At 50.4% G+C, this 20,789-nt stretch overlaps 2 protein-coding genes and 1 pseudogene across 2 annotated transcripts; 2 read left to right on the forward strand and 1 right to left on the reverse strand.

The window, feature by feature from the left end:
- Positions 1-4,711, forward strand: part of LOC102831162 — a 9,612-nt pseudogene extending 4,901 nt beyond the window's left edge.
- A 2,619-nt stretch (positions 4,712-7,330) lies between these two features.
- Positions 7,331-11,044, forward strand: PRRT3 (proline-rich transmembrane protein 3). The gene is made up of 3 exons (XM_006872208.1): positions 7,331-8,348; positions 8,519-8,674; positions 9,267-11,044. Exons 1-3 carry the CDS (start codon positions 7,331-7,333, stop codon positions 11,042-11,044), a joined length of 2,952 nt encoding a protein of 983 aa, XP_006872270.1.
- A 1,338-nt stretch (positions 11,045-12,382) lies between these two features.
- Positions 12,383-20,085, reverse strand: CRELD1 (cysteine-rich with EGF-like domains 1). Its single transcript, XM_006872192.1, has 10 exons — positions 19,911-20,085; positions 19,584-19,666; positions 15,814-15,924; positions 15,433-15,524; positions 14,624-14,800; positions 14,446-14,541; positions 13,723-13,806; positions 13,491-13,586; positions 13,194-13,328; positions 12,383-12,597 (listed from the first exon to the last, which is right to left on the reverse strand). Exons 1-10 carry the CDS (start codon positions 20,082-20,084, stop codon positions 12,383-12,385), a joined length of 1,263 nt encoding a protein of 420 aa, XP_006872254.1. The 5' UTR covers position 20,085.
- Positions 20,086-20,789: the final 704 nt, after the last annotated feature.

A 20,789-nucleotide genomic window follows, 5' to 3' on the forward strand; every position in this document is an offset into this window, starting at 1 on the left:
AGAAAACTCAAGCAATAATTTCCCTAGGGGGAAAAAAACAGTGTTTAAGAAATTACAATCACAGCACACTTCTTGGATCAGCTTGAATAATTGTTTCACAGTTCTAGTGTTGTAAATTCAGGAAGATGACATAAAAAATAGGAGAGGAAAATATGGAGAGCAATCTAAGAATTAAATCTTCATACTCCTTAGCAGTCACCAGTAGATGAAATCTAAAACTGAAGAAGGAAAAAGAATAGCAGTATAAATCAGATGCTTAGAAAATAGATCTTCTAATTCTAGACCAGAAGAAATAACTTAAAGAGCTGAAAATGGTTGCCTCTGAGGAGATGGAATGGGGCTGTTGATTTGAAAATATATGTCAGAATTATTCACAAAAAATAACTGTTTTGAAAGCATAGGTTCATTTAGCTGGCATTGGTGGATGCTAGAATTCGAGAACGAATGAGTTAAGTCTCTGCAGGCCTTTGGCCAGTTTCGGGAGAGAGTTGAAGTCAGAGTTCAGGACAGTGGTCAGAGCACAGTGAAGGCTCACTTGGCTACACCATCTGCCACCTGTTCTGCCTTTTGTCTCTCTGCTCATGCTTGCCAGAGCAGAAATGCCAGCCAACTCCTGGGCATTGTCTCAGCAGTAGAATGCCTCATTGGCAGCCACATCACCTTTGCCTTCTCTGCCTTTCTCCTTTTTCTTGGGAGCTTCCGTTGTACTTTTTCCGTTGTACTGGGAAACAGCGTGCATCAAGTCCCCCCAGCTGTATTCATTCCTGGTCCCTTTAATGAAGAGATCAGTTGGAGGGTGAATTTTCCTAATGTTAACTCCTGACACTCCAGGGACTACCTAGAAGTCCTGCCAATTTCTTCCCTTCTCCAAGCTTCTTCCACAAGGGCAAGGTAGTATCACCACTACTAAAGAGCGTTGAATCAGACTTACATGGCTTGGCCGTTTATTTGCGGTGTGACCTTGAACAAGTTACTTAACCTCTCTGAGCTTCAGAATCCAAGATTCAGATAACTCCCCCACGTAATAAGGTTTGCTGTGAGGACCTATACAAAATAATACATGTTAGGTATGTGCATTCCCTGTGGTAGACTAAGCTGGGTGTAGAAGAGCTGTGGTCTCACATCCCCACCCACACTACTGTCTCTGAGGCCCCAGGAGAATTCTGTGAGCTCCTTTTGGAGTCTACACATGATGTACTCCCTACTCTCCATTGCCATTCGCACACACACACACACCAGCATGCTTCCTGTTTCCATAGGATCAACTTTCATCTTGGCTTCCAGCCAAAGGGATGATAATCTCTCTTCTCTTTGTCTGGAATCTCAGAACCCCTGCCAATTGGTAGTCAGGAGACACAATGGGACTAGGGCAACTGGTTTTAAAGAGGATGGGCAGTGAGCAGTCTGATGGTCCTGTGGGGATGCAGAGGGACAATCAAACCAGTGACACCTGGAGGGAAGTGAGTGGGTGGTATGGGAGGTGATAGAACACACATCCTATCTTCAGGGGAAACTAAGGAATGGAACAAGACCAGCTCTGGTCACTGGACTAAGGGAATGTCAACATCTCCAAAAGGATGCTTACCAGATAGTCTCGGGCAGTGATAGGAGCCTCCTAGACACGACACCGCCAGCTTCTGTAGTAGGCCCCTAGAATGACCCTTCCATCAAGGTTGTCCACAGGGGAAAAAGGTTCTCCAGGGAAATCAGGATCCTGTCAGAAAGGGGAATGGATCTTGGACAAACCTCCAAAATGCCAATTATCTATCATAGAAGGATGTGTTCAGAAGTATTGCTATGAAATCATAGAAACCTTTATTAACCAAAAATATCCAAATGTGAAGCTACTGTTTCTCAACATCTCTTCCATCGAAGTCTATACTTCTGAAGGTGATGTTTCCATCTCTCTAATCCTTCCCCAAAGACTTCTGCACTCTTTCATTTACATCACGTCAAAATGGTAGTTTGGGCATCCTCAAGGGGCTCAAAGTTTGTTCTTTGAGTTTGGGGAGCAAAAAGAAATCTGAAGGGAGAAGACCAGGGCTGTAAGTTTTCTCAATGAAATTTCCCAAGGAAAGTTCTTACTACCTCCAAAGAAAGAGCAGGTGCAGTGTCATGATGGAAAAATATTCCTTGACACAACTTTCCTGGCACTTTTCTCACCAATGCAGTTTTCAGTTTTCTTAAAATTTCTTAATAAGCCCCCATGATAATCTTGTGTCCTTTGAGAAAATCTATCAAAATTACCCCTTTAGAGTCCCCCAAACAGTCACCATAACCTTCTTAGCTGACCGTTCTGCCTTGACAGATTCCCATAGAAAAGAGTTTTGACTTTTTTGAAGACATGCTCATGAAACTAAGCATTACTGAAATTGCTGCAGCCACCCACTGATCCCAGAGATACATTTTAAAACGTTTTGTGTGTAATAAACCCATGTTTGAATTGGAATCCTAGTAGCAATACTTTCTGACTTACTCTTGTTTTAATCTCACTAGGGTGAATTTAAACAAAAAAAGGAACACTTTATTGTGTTCATTTGAAACCTGTACATAAACCAAGAGGTGATCATCAAACAGAACACAGGTACTGGGTGGTTTTAAATCAAGAAAGATATGTGTCAAGTGGAATGCAAGACCTTATCCAGAGGAGCAGTGACAGCAGAGATGGAGGCAGAGATGGAGACATGGAGAAAGGGAGCAGCTGAGGACTCTGGATTCATGGGAAGAGAGGGACTGGGAGCTGGTGGCCAAGAGGCAGACTTGCAGAATGTGCCCTTTGGTGGTGTAAATTATTATATATGCCTGAGTGTTAAAAAAAAAAAAAAAAAAAAGAAGAAGAAGAGCTAAAGCTAATAGAAATACTGTTATCTGATGGTACATGGAGGGGATTATAATCATTGTAATGAAACAAGGTATATGATTTGTTGAATATAAAACTGATGATCTGCCCCGTAAACTTTTCCTCAATTCACAATAAAAATTTATTTTAAAAAAGAAAGGTGTGTGTCAGGGTTGTATCTTTTCACCATATTTATACAATTTGTATGCTGGGCAAATAATCCGAGAAGCTAGGTTACAAGAAGAAGAATAAGGCATCAGGATTGGAGGAACACTCATTAACAACTGATGATAATGCAGTTTGCTCAAAGCAAAGACTGAAGAAGATCAAAGGCTACAGCCTTTAGTATGGATTACACCTCAACATAAAAGAAAACAAAAATCTTACAACTGGGTTGACCAGTAAGCAACATTATGATCAATGGAGAAAAGATTGAAGTTGTCAAGAACTTCTTTTTACCCTGGATTCATGATCAACATCCACGGAAGCAGCAGTCAAGAAATCAAACAACATATTGGATTGAGCAAAGTCCCCTTTAAAGTGTTAGAAAGCAAAGCTGTCACTTTAGGACTAAGGTATGCCTGGCCCAGGCCATGACATTTTCAATTGTCTTAATGCATGTGACTGCTGGACAATGAATAAAGAAGACTGGAGAAGAAATGATGCCTTTGAAATTATGGTGTTAGTGAAGAATGTAGACTATACCATGGACTGCCAAAAGAAGGAGCAAATCTGTCTTGGAAAAAGTTCAGGCAGAATGTGAGGATTGCAAAACCTACTCTCACATACTTTGGGCTTGTTATCAGGAGGAACCAGTCCCTGGAGAAGGACATCATACTTGACAATGCAGAGGGTCAATGAAAAAGAGAAAGACTCTCAAGGAGACGGATTGGCACAGTAGCTCCAACAATGGACTCAAACATGGCAATGATTGTGAGGTGGGCACTGGACTGGGCAGTGTTTTGTTTTGTTGTACATAGGGTGACTAGGAGGCAACACTGACTTGACAGTACCCAACAACAAACAACAGAGTCAGAGTCGCCTACAATATTCAACTATAGTTATCAGCTACTCAACAATAGGTATCAGTATCAGAACTGAAAATCTACAGACCTGTTGACCTAACTGTTCCCCAGTTAGGAAATTATCTGATAGTATATGTGCACAAAGATGTCTGTGCAAGAAAGGTCCCTATCCTGCTGTTCCTACTAGAAAAAGCTTGGAACAACTTCAGTGTCCAACCATAGGAGTCTGGATAAATGAAAATCAAAAGTCACCCATATACTGAAAATCTGTACAGCGGATAAAAGAAAAAGACCTACATAGAACTGTAGATATTTACATGAAAATATGTCCGAATGTATTGCTAAGTGAAGGGAGGAAGACAAGCTACACGACAATATGTATAGTGTGAAGTTTCCACTTAAAGTGCGCACCACTTGTATGTGACTGTGGACTGAAAAGATGGAATACACGCGGCAAACAGTAAGTGGGGTTTACGAATAGGTGGGTATGTAGGTTGGTGGGTAGGTAGGGGAGTCCTTCGATGGTACTTGGAGCTAACCCAGAAGTGCCTTGAAAGAAATGTCTGGTGTTCTACTTCCAAAAAGTCAGCCCTAGAAAACCCTATGAGGCACAGTTCTATTCTGACACTATCAGGGCTTGCCAGGAATCGAAACTGATTGGAAAGCAAGTGGTTTGGTAGGTAAGCAGATAGGTCTGTATGACTATATTTGCATAAAAGAAGTGAGCTTCCCACCCTGCGAGGTATGCAAACAAGCTGGCTGCCCCATTTTAGGGCATGCAGCAGAAGGGATTTCTATATGGACTCTTAGGTGACCTCCGGTTCCCTCTAGCCCTGAGAATCTCTGAGAGAGGAGGTCAGGACTAGGAGAAGAGTCCACCCCTAAGGGGAAAGAGTTAAACTGGGTTGGCGCTCCTGTGGGCGGGCTCCGCGATCGGCAGCGCCTGGCTCTGTTAGCCAAGTCTGAACATCTCGGAGGATGCAGTGCGGAGAGCGGCTGCAGGACGCGCGCAAGGTGAACGCGGGGGCTGCGGGCACGGCGCCCAGGTGAGGAGCTGGCCGAGGGAGGGGGCGATGGCAGAGCCGCGGCAGGGAGCGTGGCCTATAGCCCCGGTCGTGGGCGCGGGCGGAGGGGCCCACACAGCACCCACCCCCACCCAGGACACTGCGGGAAGGCGCGGAGCCAGGGGCCAGGAGACGGTGGAAGAGAGGTAACCGGAGATGGGCCAGCTCCCGAAGGCTGCCCTGCGGCCGCCCTGCCCTATACCCAAGCTGTCCTCTTCCAGCCCTTGCGGCAAGGAACTCCCTTCCCCTTCATCCCGGATCTCTCCAGCAGTGGGGGTGCAGTGCTTGGCGAGCCCCCTCTTTGTCAGCAGGAACCTGCTCTGTTGGGTTGGGGATGGTGGGCGGATTGCATATGCTCTTCATTGAAGGCCCAATTTAACTGTCTCTTCTGCAAAGCCTTCCAGACCCCCTGTGCAAAATGAGCTACTGTGTACTTCCACAACCCCGAGTATGTCCACTCTCTTGCTGCTTGACCTTGGGCGAGTTGCTCAACCTCTCTGAACCTCGGTTTCCTCCCCTGTGAAATGGGTATAACAACATCTACTTGTGTTCGAGGGGTTAAATGAGAGGATCTGCAGCTAAACTTAGCCCAGGAACCTAACCAGGTAAGAGCTCAACACTGGAGAAGCATTAGCACTATTGTTAACTAATATCTGTGTTAGGGACCTCACTGTCCTTCCCCTCCTCCTCCCTCTACCTCCCCCCCCCCAGCTCACCTATACTTCAACCCTGGAGCTTGGGCTTCATCCTTAGCACAGTAGAGCAACTCCCCCCACCCCCCACCAACGTGAAGATTTGAGACATAAACCACCAGGGCTTAAGACGGAGTCTAAGCTTGGATTTAGACCTTCTTGTCAAAAGGTCTGTGAGCCACCAGCAGTTAGGAGCCAGAGAGCCACAGGACAGCTGCTTCTCAGGGTGGAAGGGGACTGGGTCTCCATTAGCAAACATCCAAGTTCCAGTTCTCGGAGCTGTCATCCCCCTCTCCTGGCCTCAGGGTCCCTTCCTACCTTCCTGGTCCAAGGACTCTAAGGAACTTTAATGAACATATACCTGGAGCTAGGTGAGCACCTTGTGTGTGGTCTTGGAGGGCAGGAGAATGGAGATAAGACATGAAAGATGCAAACCCAGTCTTGGGGGAACCCCAGATCAGTGGGGAGAGATAGGAGATTATAACACAGGATGCCCAGTACCGTGGAGGGTAGGGGCCAGGAGGAAAATGACTAAGCTGACACAAGCCACCATCATAACTGTGTGCATGAGCCCCTTTCCCTTCTTAAAAATACTAGACACTAATCAGAGCTCTGCCTGGTGTGGCACTGTGAGTTGATGCACTGGCCTGCAAGGTTGGTTTGAACCACAAACTTGGTGCTTCAAGCTCACCAACCGCTCCTCGGAAACCCTATACAGGGTCACTATGAGTCGGAACCAACCCAACAGCACTCAATATCAACAATCATTAATCAGCCCTGAACATTGATTGCTTAATATGAAATAGCATTTAAGTACCTTACAGTGGACTTCCTGCTACTTTCTCTTTCATTTGCTGTGCTTATGACACACCAGTCCTCTTATTTCTTGAATTTACCCCGCTCATTCCTGTGTCAAGGCCTTCGTACTTGCTGTTCCTTCTTGGCAATGCTTTCTTGTATCTTCAAATAACTGGCCCCTTCTTATCATTCAGCATTTAGCATAAATGTCACCTCAGAGAGGCCTTCTTGTCACCCCCTTTGTAAATTAGCCCTTCATCTCTCTCTCTCTCTCAACACTTAAGTCATATTAACACACTACCCTCCCCCACACACACTTGATTTAGCTTCTCTTATCCCCATTTTATAGATGAACAAATAGCAATGCAGACAGGTAAAGTAACTCACCTGGGAAATGGTGAAGCTGGGTCCCTCCTCAAATGCAGGAAGCATGTTCCGCTCCCTTTCTACCTCACTGATATTCGAGCTGGTTTTCAAGACTAGGATTTCAGCAAATGAAGGAGGAGAGGGCATTTCAGGCTGAGGGAACAGCAGGAGCTAAAGCTTGTGGCGTCAGAGAGTCCGACAGGTGTCAGGGAGGACAGGTGAGCAGCCTGGCACAGCCTGGGAAGGCTAGCAGAGGAGCTTCTGTTCCCTCCCAAGGGCGCTGGGGCTCCACTGAAGGTTTTGAAGCAGGGCAAGTGGCATAGCCAGAGGAGCAGTTTTAAAAGGTCACTCTGGGTAGATGGAGAGATTGAGCTCCTAGGAAGGGGAGAAGCTGCTGCCTGAGGTTAGTCTTCTGCTTTCCCCACCCAGCCCCTCTGGGACAGCATGGGAGCCCCTAGCCTCATGTGTCATCTTTTCTGTCCTTTTTTAGGCTCATCCAGTGAGGACTGGAGTTGAGGGCTCTAGGCCCAGGCATTATTGTGGACCATGATCTTCCACGTCTGTGACTTCCTGCTGCTCCTGCTGCTCCTGCTACCGCCACCCCTGGGAAGTGGCCCTGCCCTGGCCAGGGGCCTTTCCAGGCCTCTTGAGGACTCAGAACCACTCCCAATCCCGGGAGCTCACCCCAAGGGCCCCATGGGCACAAACCCCCAGGCCCTTGATGTTCTCTGGGAGAACCCAAGAGATGAGCGCTTCTGGAACTCTGGTGTCCCCCAGGTCCCTATCAAAGAGTCACCTGAGAAGCCCACAGATGCTCCCCCTGACCCAGCCCTGCATGGACCCAAAACAGTCCACTGGACTCAGGGAGAGGGACTCCCAGTTACTGACAACCTCCAGACAGCACGAGGGCCCAGCTTCCAGGGATGGACAGGACCTCCTGACTCCCAGGATCCTCTGGAGCAGGAGACCGTAGTCCCCTATCCAATAAGGCCTCCCCGTCTGACTTTCTTTCCCACAGCTCCCAGACTCCAACTCAGGCTAGCCACAGTTCCACCCTCCCCGAGGGAGCCTGGAGGCCAGGCAGGACAGCAGCTACCTAGAGATGTGGGTCTGACAGAAGAAGACAGGATCAGGGTTCTGGAAATACCCTCCTTGGACCACCAGGGCTCTCCCCACACTCCTGGGCCTCCCCGGGGCACTGTAAGGAGTCCAGTCTTGACTGAGCAGGGTTGGGGAGAGGAAGACTTCCTGGAAACAGTTGGAGGCCCCCTCTTTACCCAGCAGCATCCAGCAGCCCCTGATGTTGACTCAGTGTCCCTAGTTGAAGGAACATCCTCTCAAGATCCTGGGGCCCAGTCAGACCTGGCATTGGCCAGAAGCCTTCCTCCTGCTGAGGAACTGCCAGTTGCGCCCCCAAAAAAGGCTGGAGCTGGGAACAACTGGGAAGTCAACTTTCCAGCCACCCCATCAAAAAAGGTCAACCTTCCTGATGCTAAGGGTTCACCTGGACCCCAGCTCTCAGGCCCCCCAGCCTCAGAGGCTCCTGACGGACAGCCCAGTCCAGGTGGGTGTCAAAGGGAGGGGGCTGAGCAGGGCTGGGCAGGGCAGTGCAGTGCTCCAAGATAGCTGGAGCCCCCTGTGTGACCTCTAGTCCATCTGGGTCTAAAATGAGGGAATAAGATTTGGAGGAGCACTGGAGGGCCAGGCAAGGTTGTAACTGCTTTGTTTTTTCAGAGATAGCAGCAATGAATGGAGCAGATCCCATCTCTGCCCAGCGGGTGAGAGGGGCAGTGGAGACCCCAGGTACCCCCAAATCCTTCATCCCTGGACCCTCAGACTCTGGCACAGCTACATATGGAACAGAGAGCCCTGTAGGAGCCCTACATCCAGGTGAGGGCCTGGCTGGGAGTCTGGGGAGAGAGAGTGCTTTAATTATGAAGAGCCTGCATGAGGTATAGATGTGGGGGGCTTGAGTAAATGAGACAAACACCTGCTCAGAGGAATTGGACAGGATCTCTTTCAGGATAAGACATGAATACGTTCTAGGTACTTTGGGAAATGACATGTACCCTTTGGGGCTAGAATGTTCTTATATGTAACATGGGTTTATTCAGGGCAGTTGATTCTCCACTCTCAAAATCCATGGAGAAGCTGTTTAAAAATGTCACTGACTAGTCCCCTTCCCAAGAAATCCTGATTCTGTTGGTCTCTTAAGTGATTCTAATATACAGCCATGTTGCGAACTGCTGGTGTATGCTTCCCTGGAAGGGTTAATAAAATGATAGCTATCAGTCATTTAGCACTTCCTGGATGTTAGGCACTATTCTAAACAGTGACTCCTCACCCAGTGTGGTAGGTGCTGTGACCATCCCTTTTTACCGATGTGCTTAGAAACGTTAAGTAGTTTGCTGATTGCACAAGTCAAAAATGATGGAAAATCAAAACCATTTTTCAAAAGGCTGTTTTAATGTTATTATTGCAGATGAAGCCGAGGAGTGGCCGGGGCGACCTCAAAGCCATCCCCCAGCACCCCCAGTCCAGGCCCCCTCAACCTCCCGCCGGGGCCTCATTAGGGTCACCACACAGCGAGCCCTGTCACAGCCACTCCCTCCAGAGCCCTCAGCCAGCGCCATGACGTCAGCTCCAGCGTCCAGCCCCCCAGCCAATGTCACTGCACCCCCCCTGCGCTGGGGGCCCTTGCGGCGAGTACTGAGCTTTTCTTGGGAGCTGCATGTCTACGGAGTGGGGGCACTTTTCCTGCTGCCAGCGTTGTTGGCGCTGGCCATTCTGGCAGCTGCTCCTGCAGGGCCTCGGCTGGCACTGGTGGCAGCAGTGCTGGTGCTCTTGGCGTCTGGTCTTCGTTCAGCCTACATGTTTACCGACCCATACGGCTCGCAGGCGCGGCTAGGTGTACATGCCGGCCTGATGCTCTACAATCTACCCTTCCCCTTGCTGCTCACAGCGCTGGCAGCCCTGACCCTGCTGGGCCTGGGCGTCGGGCTGCCACCGCTGCTGCAGAAGCCGCTCCTCCTGGCAGCATTGGCGTCGTCACACGGCCTGGGGCTGCTTGCTGCAGACCTTCTGTCGGCGAGACCTACGATCAACCTCCTGGTGCAGGGTTTATCGTGCGCCTGGGGCGCAACCGTGACTCTGGGTACTCTCTGCCTATGCCGGCGACGCCTGCTGGATGGGCCAAGGGGTTGGGACACCAGCCCGGGACCACGACTGCTGGCCGTGGCAGGCGCTCTGGGGCTGCTGGCCAGCGGCTTGCAGCTGGCAGCCTCACTATGGCTGTACCCCGGCCCAGGCCAAGTAGGTCGCTTCTCGTGGGCTTGGTGGGGCGTGCACTTCTGGCTGCGCCTGCTGGAGCTGACCTGGGCGCTGGCTCTGGCGCTAGCGGCGGCGGCTGCTGCGCGGCCCAGGCCACCCACGGAGCATGCTTGCTGGGCTAAGTTGCTCCGCCTGGCTTGTCCTGTGCCATCAGGCAAGAGCGAGGTGCCGGAGAGACCCAATAACTGCTATGCAGGACCCAGTGGCATTGGCGCAGGCAGCTTAGACATCGGCAAGACCCTCATCCGAAACCCAGCAGAGGGTGGACTGCCTGCCACGCCCAGTTCTGGTGCCTGGGGCTCTGCTGCATCGCTGGGCCGCTGTCCTCAGGTTGGCCCGGGACTGTCCCGTAGTAGTATGGGGCCGGCACCGTCGCTGAGTGAGTTGGACTTCCGCCCACCGTCACCCATCAATCTGAGCCGAAGCATCGACGCCGCACTCTTCCGAGAGCACTTGGTGAGAGACAGCGTTTTCCGGCGCTGTGGCTTGCGCGGCCTGCTCTCTCCGCCGCCTGGGGGCGCTCTGCGGCCGCGCCGAGGCAGCCACCCGGACTCAGAGCTCGACGGTGCGGGCTCTACTCTCTTACGCGGCCGCTGCCGGTCCCTCAGCGATGTGCGCGTGCGTGGCCCAGTTCCACAGCACGTCATGGACGAGGCTGACCGAGCAGCTGCCGCAGCTTCTGGCAGCTCCCTGGACAGCTTTTCCCGGGGTTCGCTCAAGATCAGCTGGAACCCGTGGCGCCATGGGCTGTCATCAGTGGACAGCCTGCCACTAGATGAACTGCCCAGCACGGTGCAACTACTGCCTGCTCCATCCTCTGACCCTGTTTCTGCCCTCCCTCCTCGGCCTGGGGAGCCCCAAGGTGAGGTCCAGCCTCGCTGCAAACCCGGGGACTCCCGCAGCGCCTCCAGTGACACCATTGAGCTCTGAAGGGTGCGGGGGAAGCAGGATGGGATCCCTTCTTCAATGGTGGCCTGGCTCAGCCGACTCAGACATTAGAGCGTTTGAAAACCTGGCATCCCTGGATCTTCAACCGACTACAGCTCCCCAAGAACAGCCAGAAGTGAACCCACACCACCTGTGTTTTCTTTTTTAATATATATCTATTTTTTTCAGTGGGTATTTTGCACAAAGGCCACGAATTGCACGGAATACAGGGTGGAAGAGCACGGACTTGGGTACTGGAGACCGGGATCATGTGCCCCAAGCACTGCTCTAGTCTCCCCAGAGTGGAGAGATGAGGCTTGCTTGTCCAGACTGTGCTCTTTGTGCCAAAGAAATAAATCCTTAGGACTTGGCTCACGCCTTCCTCTCACAATGCCAGGATCCCGCACTCCCAAGCCAAGGAGTGGTAGGAACCCTATTCATCCCTAATAACTCCAAGTCTTGTGTATATTGGGGAGGGACCGACTTCCAGAGAAAGGGGAGATTTCAGTAATAGCTTATCAACATTATTGAACATCTACAGCCTGTTGTAGGCTGGCTATTATTGCTTTTCACATTCGTAATCTCATGATTTCTCATATTACGCCTGAGTAGAAAGCATTATCACGACCATTTAATAGATGAGAAGAGTGGCATTTCAGCAAATGGCAAAGCTACTAATGAATCCAGAAAGTTCTGCTTGTAGGCCTGATTCCTCCATCCCCTTTCTCCTAACACTGTATCTGGGCAAGTGTCCTCTCCATGTGCCCGCTACTCCTCTATCAGGGTAGCCCTCAATTTCCCAGGGTTTTAGAATGGGATGGCAGCCTCTCAATAGTTTAGGCCAACCTAGGGGGAGGGGGAGAAGTAGTAAAGTGAAAGTTTCTCATTTTCCAAGACCTTTCTTTATTTCCTGAGATGAATAAATAAATCAATGGCTGAGGGGAACAAAGTAGGAGCAGGAGCTGGCAGCATGCAGCAGGCAGGAAGGGCGGTGATGGCCCCATCCCTACCTAGATCCCACCCCATCCTTGGCAGGGACCAAAGCTCACTAGCAGCCATCATTCGGAGAAACTTCTTTAAAAAAAACAAAAAAAACCTCACACACACCGAAGCCTGTCCAGTCCTACAGGCTGAGATCTTAGGGCACCCACCCTCTGGCTGCTTTTCCTCCCAGGGGCCTCACCTGCTCTGGCCTGGGTGTCTGGGCTGCTCCAGAAGGTGGGCAGGAGGTGCTAACCCTGCTCTGGAAAAGAAATCAAGTGGCCTCTAGTGTCCAGGCAGGAAGGGGCTCAACCCGTGGGGGCAGCCCAAGTGGAAAGGTTCTGCAGCTGACAGCAGGAATTATCTGCCCTTGATGAAGCCCTCCAGCACTCGGTCACTGCGCTCGGACAACCAGTAGCCAGTCATAGCAGCCACAGCCCCGATGAAGATGGCAGTGAAGACCAAGTCACCCTTGGCGGCCAGCGTGGCCAGTGCACAGATGATAACACCAAAGAACATCTGCTGCAGCACTACCAGCTCATCCTCCGTCATCTCCGAGAAGAAACCTGCCGACTCTGTCAAGGGACAAGGTCCACTGCCAGTCACTCCCACCCTTGGTCACAGCATTCCCAGGGCTCCCATACACCAGACTGTTACTGCTGCCATGCATACCTAGCACGGCGGGCACACATATCACTTACTGCTCAGATCAACTTCTACAAGGGGCAGTTAACAGCCTGCACCAGTAACCTGGCTCAGAGAAGTGAAGGAGTTTGGCTCAGGTCATACAGTGGGCGAGTCAGGGCAGTCAGACTACTGGATTTGAACCCCAGCTCTGCAACCTGCTTGCTGTGTGGCCCTGGGCAAGTTGCTTCACCTCTTTCTGTCTTAGTTTCTTCAGATATAAAACAGGGATGAGGCTAATTCCTACTGCTTATGGTTGTCTGAGCAGTTAAATAAATCAGTACATATCAAGTGCTTGGAATAGTATGACAGGCATGCAATGCTTTCAGCAGGCAGGACCAGAGGACTGACCCACTGACAGGTGAGGCAGAGGGGTTTGATGCCAACTCCAGTTTTCTTCGTACCATGGGATGTGAGCTCACTAAACCCTAGCTGGCAGTACAGTCTCTGGGTGGAGTGGGGCCTCTGGAGATGGTGATGGGCTTACCTGGGACCTGCTCCTTCACACAGATGCCCTCCATGTGTTGGTAGCCCTCGGCACAGACACAGCGGTAACTGCCCTCTGTGTTCTCACACTGCTCATTTGCTCCTGGACACACCTCTGTCTCACACTCGTCCACATCTCGAGGGAGGTGAAGATGGGGTCAGGCTCCTGAGCAACCTGACCCCATCTTGCTCACATCCTGTGCCTAGGCACTGCTCCCGTCCTCCCCTTCAAACCCATTTTCCAGTCCCCTCTCTCTCTATCCATGGTGGGAATGCTGCCCAGCAGCAGGAGACTTACCGAGACACTTGGAGCCCACCTGCTGGTAGCCAGGGCTGCATTTCTTACAACGGCCGGGGCCTGCCCCCATGCAACCCAGGCAGGCCTTGGCACAGTCTGAGGAGTACCAGAGAGAACAGAGTGAGAGCTGCTCTTAGGCCCAGGGGGGTTCTGGACCTGAGCAGGTCTAAGTGTGGAGGGACAGACAGGGAGTAGCTGCTTCCCACACCTCCTCTGCAGAGTGGATACTGACCTCGGCATTCATAGGAGCCCTCTGTGTTCACGCAGAACTGGTCAGCTCCACAGCTGGCTCGCTCTGTGCCACACTCATCAATGTCTGTAGAGAGGGGGATTGTAGTCTTTCTGTTACTAACAGGAAGCTGAAGGCAGGGAACAAACTTGTTCAAGATGAAATGGTTTGGCAGAGACAAACCACTGTTTGTTATAGCAGCATAGTGTCGAGAGGACTACACCAAGTTTCAGTCCAGGTTTCCTTGAGTTCAGTTTCAACCCCTCCTCAATTTTAAAGAGATACTTTGTCCAAGGCTTTTCCTGGTTCCACACCAGCCTCTCCACTGACCTGGACTAGATGCAGCTCTCACTGCATGAAGATCAGTGTGAACACTAAGTGCCTGGCTCCTCTTTTGCCTTCCTACTCAGGCTCTGGTAGTGTAGTGGTTATGAATCAGGCTGCAAACCTCAAGGCTGGCAGTTCGAAACTACCAGCTGTTCCATGGGAGAAAGATAAGGCTTTCTGCTCCCGTAAAGATTTACAACCTCAGAAACCCTGTACTGGGTTGCTATGAGTCAGAACCGACTCCACGGCACATAACCACCACCACCACTCAGGCTGAGTTCTCCATGAAGATGGGACAGTGCTGGTCTGGCCCAGGGTCTTGTGTATCGAGGGAATCTGGACCAAGCCCAGGCCCCTCGTGGCCCATCCTCCCTAGACCCAGAGCAGGGCTCCACTCACCTATACACTTGAGGTGATGCAGGGCCCAACCATTTCTGCACTGCAAACAGTGTGATTCCTCAGGGCCTGAGCAGCGGGCACAGGGGCCAAAACAAGCTGGGGAGAATGAGGGCGGCATGAAGAAGGGCAGACCTGCGCCACACCTGCCCCGTCAGCACCACGGCCTGTGGCTACCTACCCGAACATACCAGATGGCTGGCGTTGCGCGCGGCCTCAAAGTAGCCAAGGCCACACTGGCCACAGGCCTCACCCCCATAGCCAGCTTGGCAGTCGCAGCGACCACTGCCCCCTCGAGTCCCTTCTCCTTCACACAGCCCGTAGCCACCGCAGGGCTTCTCAGCACCTCCAGGACAAGCTGTGGCAGACACCAAACAAGGGAAACGCTTACATAGACCACTTTGGATACAGAGACCATTTCCCCGTACCGCTGAACATCTTTTGTAATAAACTTAATTTTAATGACAACATAATAATTTGCCGTATAGAACTCTGAAAATTACTTAAGCAAAATGAGGTTATTTACAAATCTTTTTTTTTTTTTTTTTTTTTCCACTTAAACAAAAACTGGGTGGACCATCTTTGTAGTCAACAGTCTATTGGCAGTTTCAAGAAATTTTATTTACAAGGATCAGTAGTAAGTGAGCTCCTCCTGCCTTAGAACTGAGTATGTGGAATGGTGGTGACAATAGGGGCTTTGCCTGACCCTCCCTAGAAAGACAGGGGCCTGGAAGATCCAGGAATTGGAAATGAGCTAGGAAGCCAGCATTTATCCAAAGGATGCTAACCACAGCCACATCTGGCTCAGTCTAATCTGTGCCTTTTGTCAAAGCCTTCCCTCATTGATTTTCAGGTGAGAATTAATCTGAGGGAGGGAAGAACTGAGTTAGAGAGGTATCTGAGCAAGCTGAGATCACACAGGACTGGGTCCCTGGCCTCAGCAGTCCCCTCCCATGCCTTCCATTCACAAGAGGAATTTGAGAAACTCACGAAGGCAGGAGGGCCCAAAAGTGCCTGAGGGGCAGCAGAGCTTCAGGGAATCTGAGCAGAGCCACTGGAAGAGGTCCGGGGCTTCCTGCTGCCTGAGACAGGGACAAGGCAGGGGTGGTGGGGAAATAGTGTCAGGGCTGCTGTCCACCCACCTCCCACCCCACCACAGCTTCTGTGAGACAATCCATCAGGCCACCTGACCAATGCCCTATTTCCAGGCGGCAGAGAGGTAAACTGAAGCTGAATGGAAGCTTGGGATTCTGAGTAAGTCCTCAGCAGATCTAGGGCATGGCCTGCAGTATGAAACCCTAAACCCCTGCACCAAGCCAACACCCAGTCCTTCCTGCGGCCCCTCCCAGGGAAGGCTCCCCGCACACTCACTTGTGAAACCACCAGGCTTCCATCAGCTCCTCACTCAGTTCCAGCAGGCGGTGACACTCAAAGTCCGACTTGCTGCATACTCCTTCCAGCACCTCCACCAGACGGGTCTCACTGACCAAAGAGGGCCGGTGATGGGAGTTATGCTCTGTGCAACCTGCCACTCTCCTCAGGTCCCCAACTCCTCCCTATGCCCATGAAGATGTCAAACAGGAAACCGCAGGAAGGACTATTGGTTTTAGGACTCAGACAGACCTGGATTCGCATCTAGCTGTGTAACCTTGGACAAGTCACTTAACCTCTCTGAACCTCTGTTTTCTCATCTGTAAAATGGGGACAAAACCTCCCCTGCAGGTTTGTCACAAGATGTCCAAGTTCCCCACACATGTATAATGGATTATAATACCCTTGCTGAGTAGATATGATTAAAAACATATGTCACAAATGCTGCTGAGCATGTGGAGACTTTGGAGCCTTTGTGCACTGTGGGTGGGAATGTAAAATGGTGCATCTGCTGTAGAAAATACTTTGGCTGTTCCTCAAAAAGGTAAGCGTGGAGTTAACCAATGACCCAGCAATTCCACTCCTGGGAATATGCCCCAAAGAATTAAAAACAGGTGCTCAAATAAAAACTTAAACATGAATGTTCACAGCAGCACTCTTCATAACAGACAAAAGGTTCAAATAATTCAACTGTCCAGTAATGGATGAATGAGTAAACAAAACATGATGCCTTCAGTTATAAGAAGGAATGAAATTCTGGTACATGCTACCATATGGATGAATTTTAAAAATACTAAGTTGAGTGAAAGAAGGCAGACACAAAAGGATACCAATTGTATGGTTCCATTTATATGAAATACCAGAGGTGGCAAATCCATAGGGACAGGAAGCAGATTCAAGGTTATCAGGGGCTGAGAGACCGAGGAAATTGGGAATGACTGTTTAAGGGGTATGTTGTTGTTGTTAAGTGCCGTCGAGTCAGTTCTGACCCATAGCGACCCTGTATAGGGTTTCTGAGGAGCAGCCGGTGAGTCTGAACCACCGACCTTGAGGTTCTATCCTATAGTGCTGGAAAGATTCTGAAATGAGCTAGTGGTGATGGATGGATGAATACCATTGTGAATAGATTCAATGTGACAAATGATACGTTTTCTGTTCTGCCTATTTTACCACAATTTAAATATATATATATGTTTTCACATTATCTATTGTATCCTGTATTTTAGAGTTTGGCATATACCAGGGAGGTGATTAAAACACACAAAAACTATTTACAGTTACAGAGCTGGAGGTTCTCTTAGGATTATCCTGACGGGTCCCCTCATTCCCAAATGAGGACACCCAGGCTCATTAAGGAGTCTTGGTGTGGCGCTGCAGGATAAGCACTGGACCGAAAGGTTGTTTGAACTGGAAAAGTTGGTGGTTCAAACTCACCAGCTACTCTTTGGAAACCCTATACAGGACTGCTATGAGTCAGAACCAACTCAGTGGCACTTAACAACAACAGCAAAGGGAAAGGAAAATGATGAATGCTAAAGGATAACAGACTCTTTTACTGAATGAGTTTTATTGAATGTCACAGTTTAATCCTTATCTTACCAGTTCAAAAGGAGCTCTGGTAGCATAGTGGTTACGATGCTAACCTCACAGTCAGCAGTTCGAAACTACCAGCAGTTTCATGAGAAAAAGATGAAGCTTTCCGCTCCCGTAAAGATTTACAGCCTTGGAAACCCTATGCTGGGTCACTATGAGTCGGAACTGACTCCATGGCACACAACCACCACCACCAGTTCAATCCTATGAGACAAAGTCAATACTAACAGCCCCATTTTACATGTGAAGAAACTGAGGCTCTCAGAAGTTTAATGACCTGCCCTAGGTCCGAAAGCTAGTAGACTCAAACCAGCAACCAGGTCTGTGAAACTGCAACTCTTTGTTAACTCCTTCTCAACCTCTAAAATTTGGAAGGCTTAGGACTCAGGCCTCTTCTCGGCACTCTCTCTACATAATCTCAACCCTACCCCATAACTTTAAATACTGACTATATGCTGGCCTGGAGTCCTGGTGTGGTGCTATAGAAAAGCACTGGACCACAAAGTCGGTTTAAAGTGCACGGTGGGTGGCTCAAACTCACCAGCCACTCTTTGGAAACCCCATAGTAGTAGCTATGAGTCAGGTGCCATGGCACTTAACGTATGCTGCCCTGGAGTCCTAGTATGGCACTGCTAACCAAGAGGTCAGTGGTTCACACACACCAGTTGCTCCTTGGCAACCCTATACAGGGTTGCTATGAGTAGGAACCAACTCCACGGCATTTAACAACAGCAATATGCTGACCTGGTGTGACGCTATAGGATAAGCACTGGATAGCTAAAGTGCAGGGTCGGTGGTTCAAACCCATTAGCTGCTCCTCAGAAACACTATACAGGGTCACTATGAACCGGAAACAACCTGACAGCACACAGTAGCACATACTGACGACTCCCAACTCTTTGCCTCCAGTTCCTACTTTTTTCTCAAACTCCAGATCCCTACATCTAACTCCACTTGGATGCCTAATAGACATCGCAACCCAGCAGGCTGAGAGGGAAGTCCCGACACTCCTCTCACCGCGACTGTCTTCCCCAGACTTAAACAACTCAGGAAATAGCTCCTCTTCACCCAGTTGTTCAGGTTCAAGGCGTAGTAGGTGGTTTTATTCCCTCATGTTTTATTCTCTCTTGTTGTTGTTGTTGTTAAGTGCTATCGAGTCAATTCCAACTCATAGCGACCGCATATAGGGTTTCTGAGAAGCAGCTGGTGGGTTTGAACTGCTAGCCTTGCGGTTCTCAGTCCAATGCGGATCCCACAGCACCACACCAGGTGTCCTTTCTCTTTCATATCCCATAGGAAATCAATCATCATGTCTTACTGGCCCTACTTGCAAAATAAACCCAGAATTTGATGCCTTCTCACTCTTTCCACCACTAGCAACCACACTTTATGCCTCAACAATGCAATGGCCAGACAACTGGTCTGCTTCCTCCACCCTGGCCTCTACAGTTTGTTCACCACATAGCATTGTGAGTGCCCTGCTAAAGCTATAAATAAAACCACATCATTCCCTGCTCAAATCCTCCGGTGGCTTCCTAGTATACTCAGGACAAAATCTGCACTCTTTTCCACACCCTTCAAGGCCAGTTTGTCCAGACCCCGGGCCTCTGCCTCATCTTCTCCTACTCTCCTTCTTGTTCATTCCATTGATACACTATTCTCAGTCCTACCCTGGCATGGAACCTCTTCCCTGACTATCACACAACTGTCTTCTTCACATCAGGCCTCGATTCAAATGTCAAACCATTCTGGAGAGGCCAAAACACCACACCTAACCACAGTCCTTACCCTGCTTGACTGTTCTTCAACTGGTATTAACATTGTCGGTTTACACTTCTACTTGACTGTTGTAAACTTCATGAAGATGGGACTTGGTTTACGGGGCTTTACTCCAGATGTTCAGAGTCCTGGTGTGGCACAGTGGGTTAATGCGCTAGACTGTAAAGTAGGTTTGAGCCATAAGGTCAGCAGTTCAAACTCACCAGCCTCTCCTTGGAAACCCTGTACAGGGTCTCTATGGGTCTGAACCGACTCCATGGCACTTAACAACAACTCCAGATGTTCAGTAAGTTTTGAATAAGTGAACTGCTCCCAAAGCTCCATAGCCAATAGAGTAGAAATGGGGAAGTGGGATATACAACTCTTCTCCCCACTTCACACCCCCACCAGCCCCTCACCTGTCTTTGTATTTGGACAACTTCTCTTCCTCCCACGCAGTGTTTCCACCTCCAAAGTTGTCCCGGATAGTTCTCTCCAGGCCCTGAAGACAAAGAAAATTGCTCAGTCCAACGTGGGCACATTGCAGACCTTCACACTTGCTATTATCACTATTTTACTGTCCAGACACAAAGGCACAGAGGGGCAACCTGCCCAAGGCTCCACAGCTAGTAATCACCAAGCTGGGCCTTGAATCCATGCACATTTGCATCCCAAATATCTCCGCCCCGCCCCACTCTAAACTGCTGTGTTGTAGAAGCCGAATCCCCCTCCCATGAGGCACCCACCTTGTTGAAACTGTTGACTAGCCCCCGGCAGGTCTGACAAGGATGGGGCTCAGGCGGGGGAGAAGCCTGGGGAGACGGAGATGGTTGGGGCCTGCTGGGTCCTGGGAGGCTGAGGAAGAGACTCAGACCCCCGAGAAGCGCTGGGAACAGGCCCCTCAGGGACCGTGGAGCCATCTTTCCCTGTGGATGGAGGGTGTAGGGAGGGCTCACTGGCAGGGCCAGGCCCCAGCTGAGAAAGAAAAGGGTCAGTTCTAAGGTGCTGTGGGACGGGGAGACCAGATATGCGTTAATAAAAGGGGCGAGATTGAGGTAAGGCCCCCGGGAGTCGGGGAAAGATCTACAATGTCCAGCGGGAAAGAAGTTGTCTACGTTGCCCTGGGGGAGGCGTCCTAAGCATTCAGGATCAAGAAGTCAGCGCACAGCTTTAGGGTCTGCATACAGGCTGTTAGAGGCTGGATTAACAGTGCCTGGGAGAAGGGGCAGATTCCGAGTATTAGGGGAGGAGGCCGGATAGGCGGTCTTGCGGGAGGAGTCGGGAACTGGGTGCAGCGGGGTGGAGCCCGGATCAGGTTATGGGGGAAAGGGATCAGGTTCGGGGTCTCGCAGGAGGTAAGGGCACAGAACACGGGTTGGCAGGGTAGGGTCCAGACCCGCGCAGACCACGGAGAGGGAAAACACCCCAACCCGCAGACGCCGACCGCTTCTGCCTCTTCAACGCCGCCGCCTGCGTAAAACGTACAACCACCTCCAGCGCCGCAGTTCGAGGGGCGGAGCCGACGCTGCAGCCAGTAGCGGTTGGCCATGTGACATTGCGTCATTCCACCCTAGCCAACCAGAGGTAGCACTGGACAGCACCTGTCCAGACCTTTAAAGGGCAGC

This window comes from Chrysochloris asiatica, unplaced genomic scaffold (assembly GCF_000296735.1).
Source record: "Chrysochloris asiatica unplaced genomic scaffold, ChrAsi1.0 scaffold00186, whole genome shotgun sequence".
Classification (NCBI taxonomy): Eukaryota; Metazoa; Chordata; class Mammalia; order Afrosoricida; family Chrysochloridae; genus Chrysochloris; species Chrysochloris asiatica.

Coding starts and splice junctions, on each gene's coding strand:
- PRRT3 (XM_006872208.1), top strand. CDS start 7,331: ATGATCTTCCACGTCTGTGACTTCCTGCTGCTCCTGCTGCTCCTGCTA. Junction 8,349..8,518: donor TGACGGACAGCCCAGTCCAG/GTGGGTGTCAAA, acceptor TTGTTTTTTCAG/AGATAGCAGCAATGAATGGA. Junction 8,675..9,266: donor TGTAGGAGCCCTACATCCAG/GTGAGGGCCTGG, acceptor TTATTATTGCAG/ATGAAGCCGAGGAGTGGCCG.
- CRELD1 (XM_006872192.1), bottom strand. CDS start 20,084: ATGGCTCCACGGTCCCTGAGGGGCCTGTTCCCAGCGCTTCTCGGGGGT. Junction 19,667..19,910: donor TAGTCAACAGTTTCAACAAG/GTGGGTGCCTCA, acceptor CTTTGTCTTCAG/GGCCTGGAGAGAACTATCCG. Junction 12,598..13,193: donor TGTGAAGGAGCAGGTCCCAG/GTAAGCCCATCA, acceptor GTCCCTTGACAG/AGTCGGCAGGTTTCTTCTCG.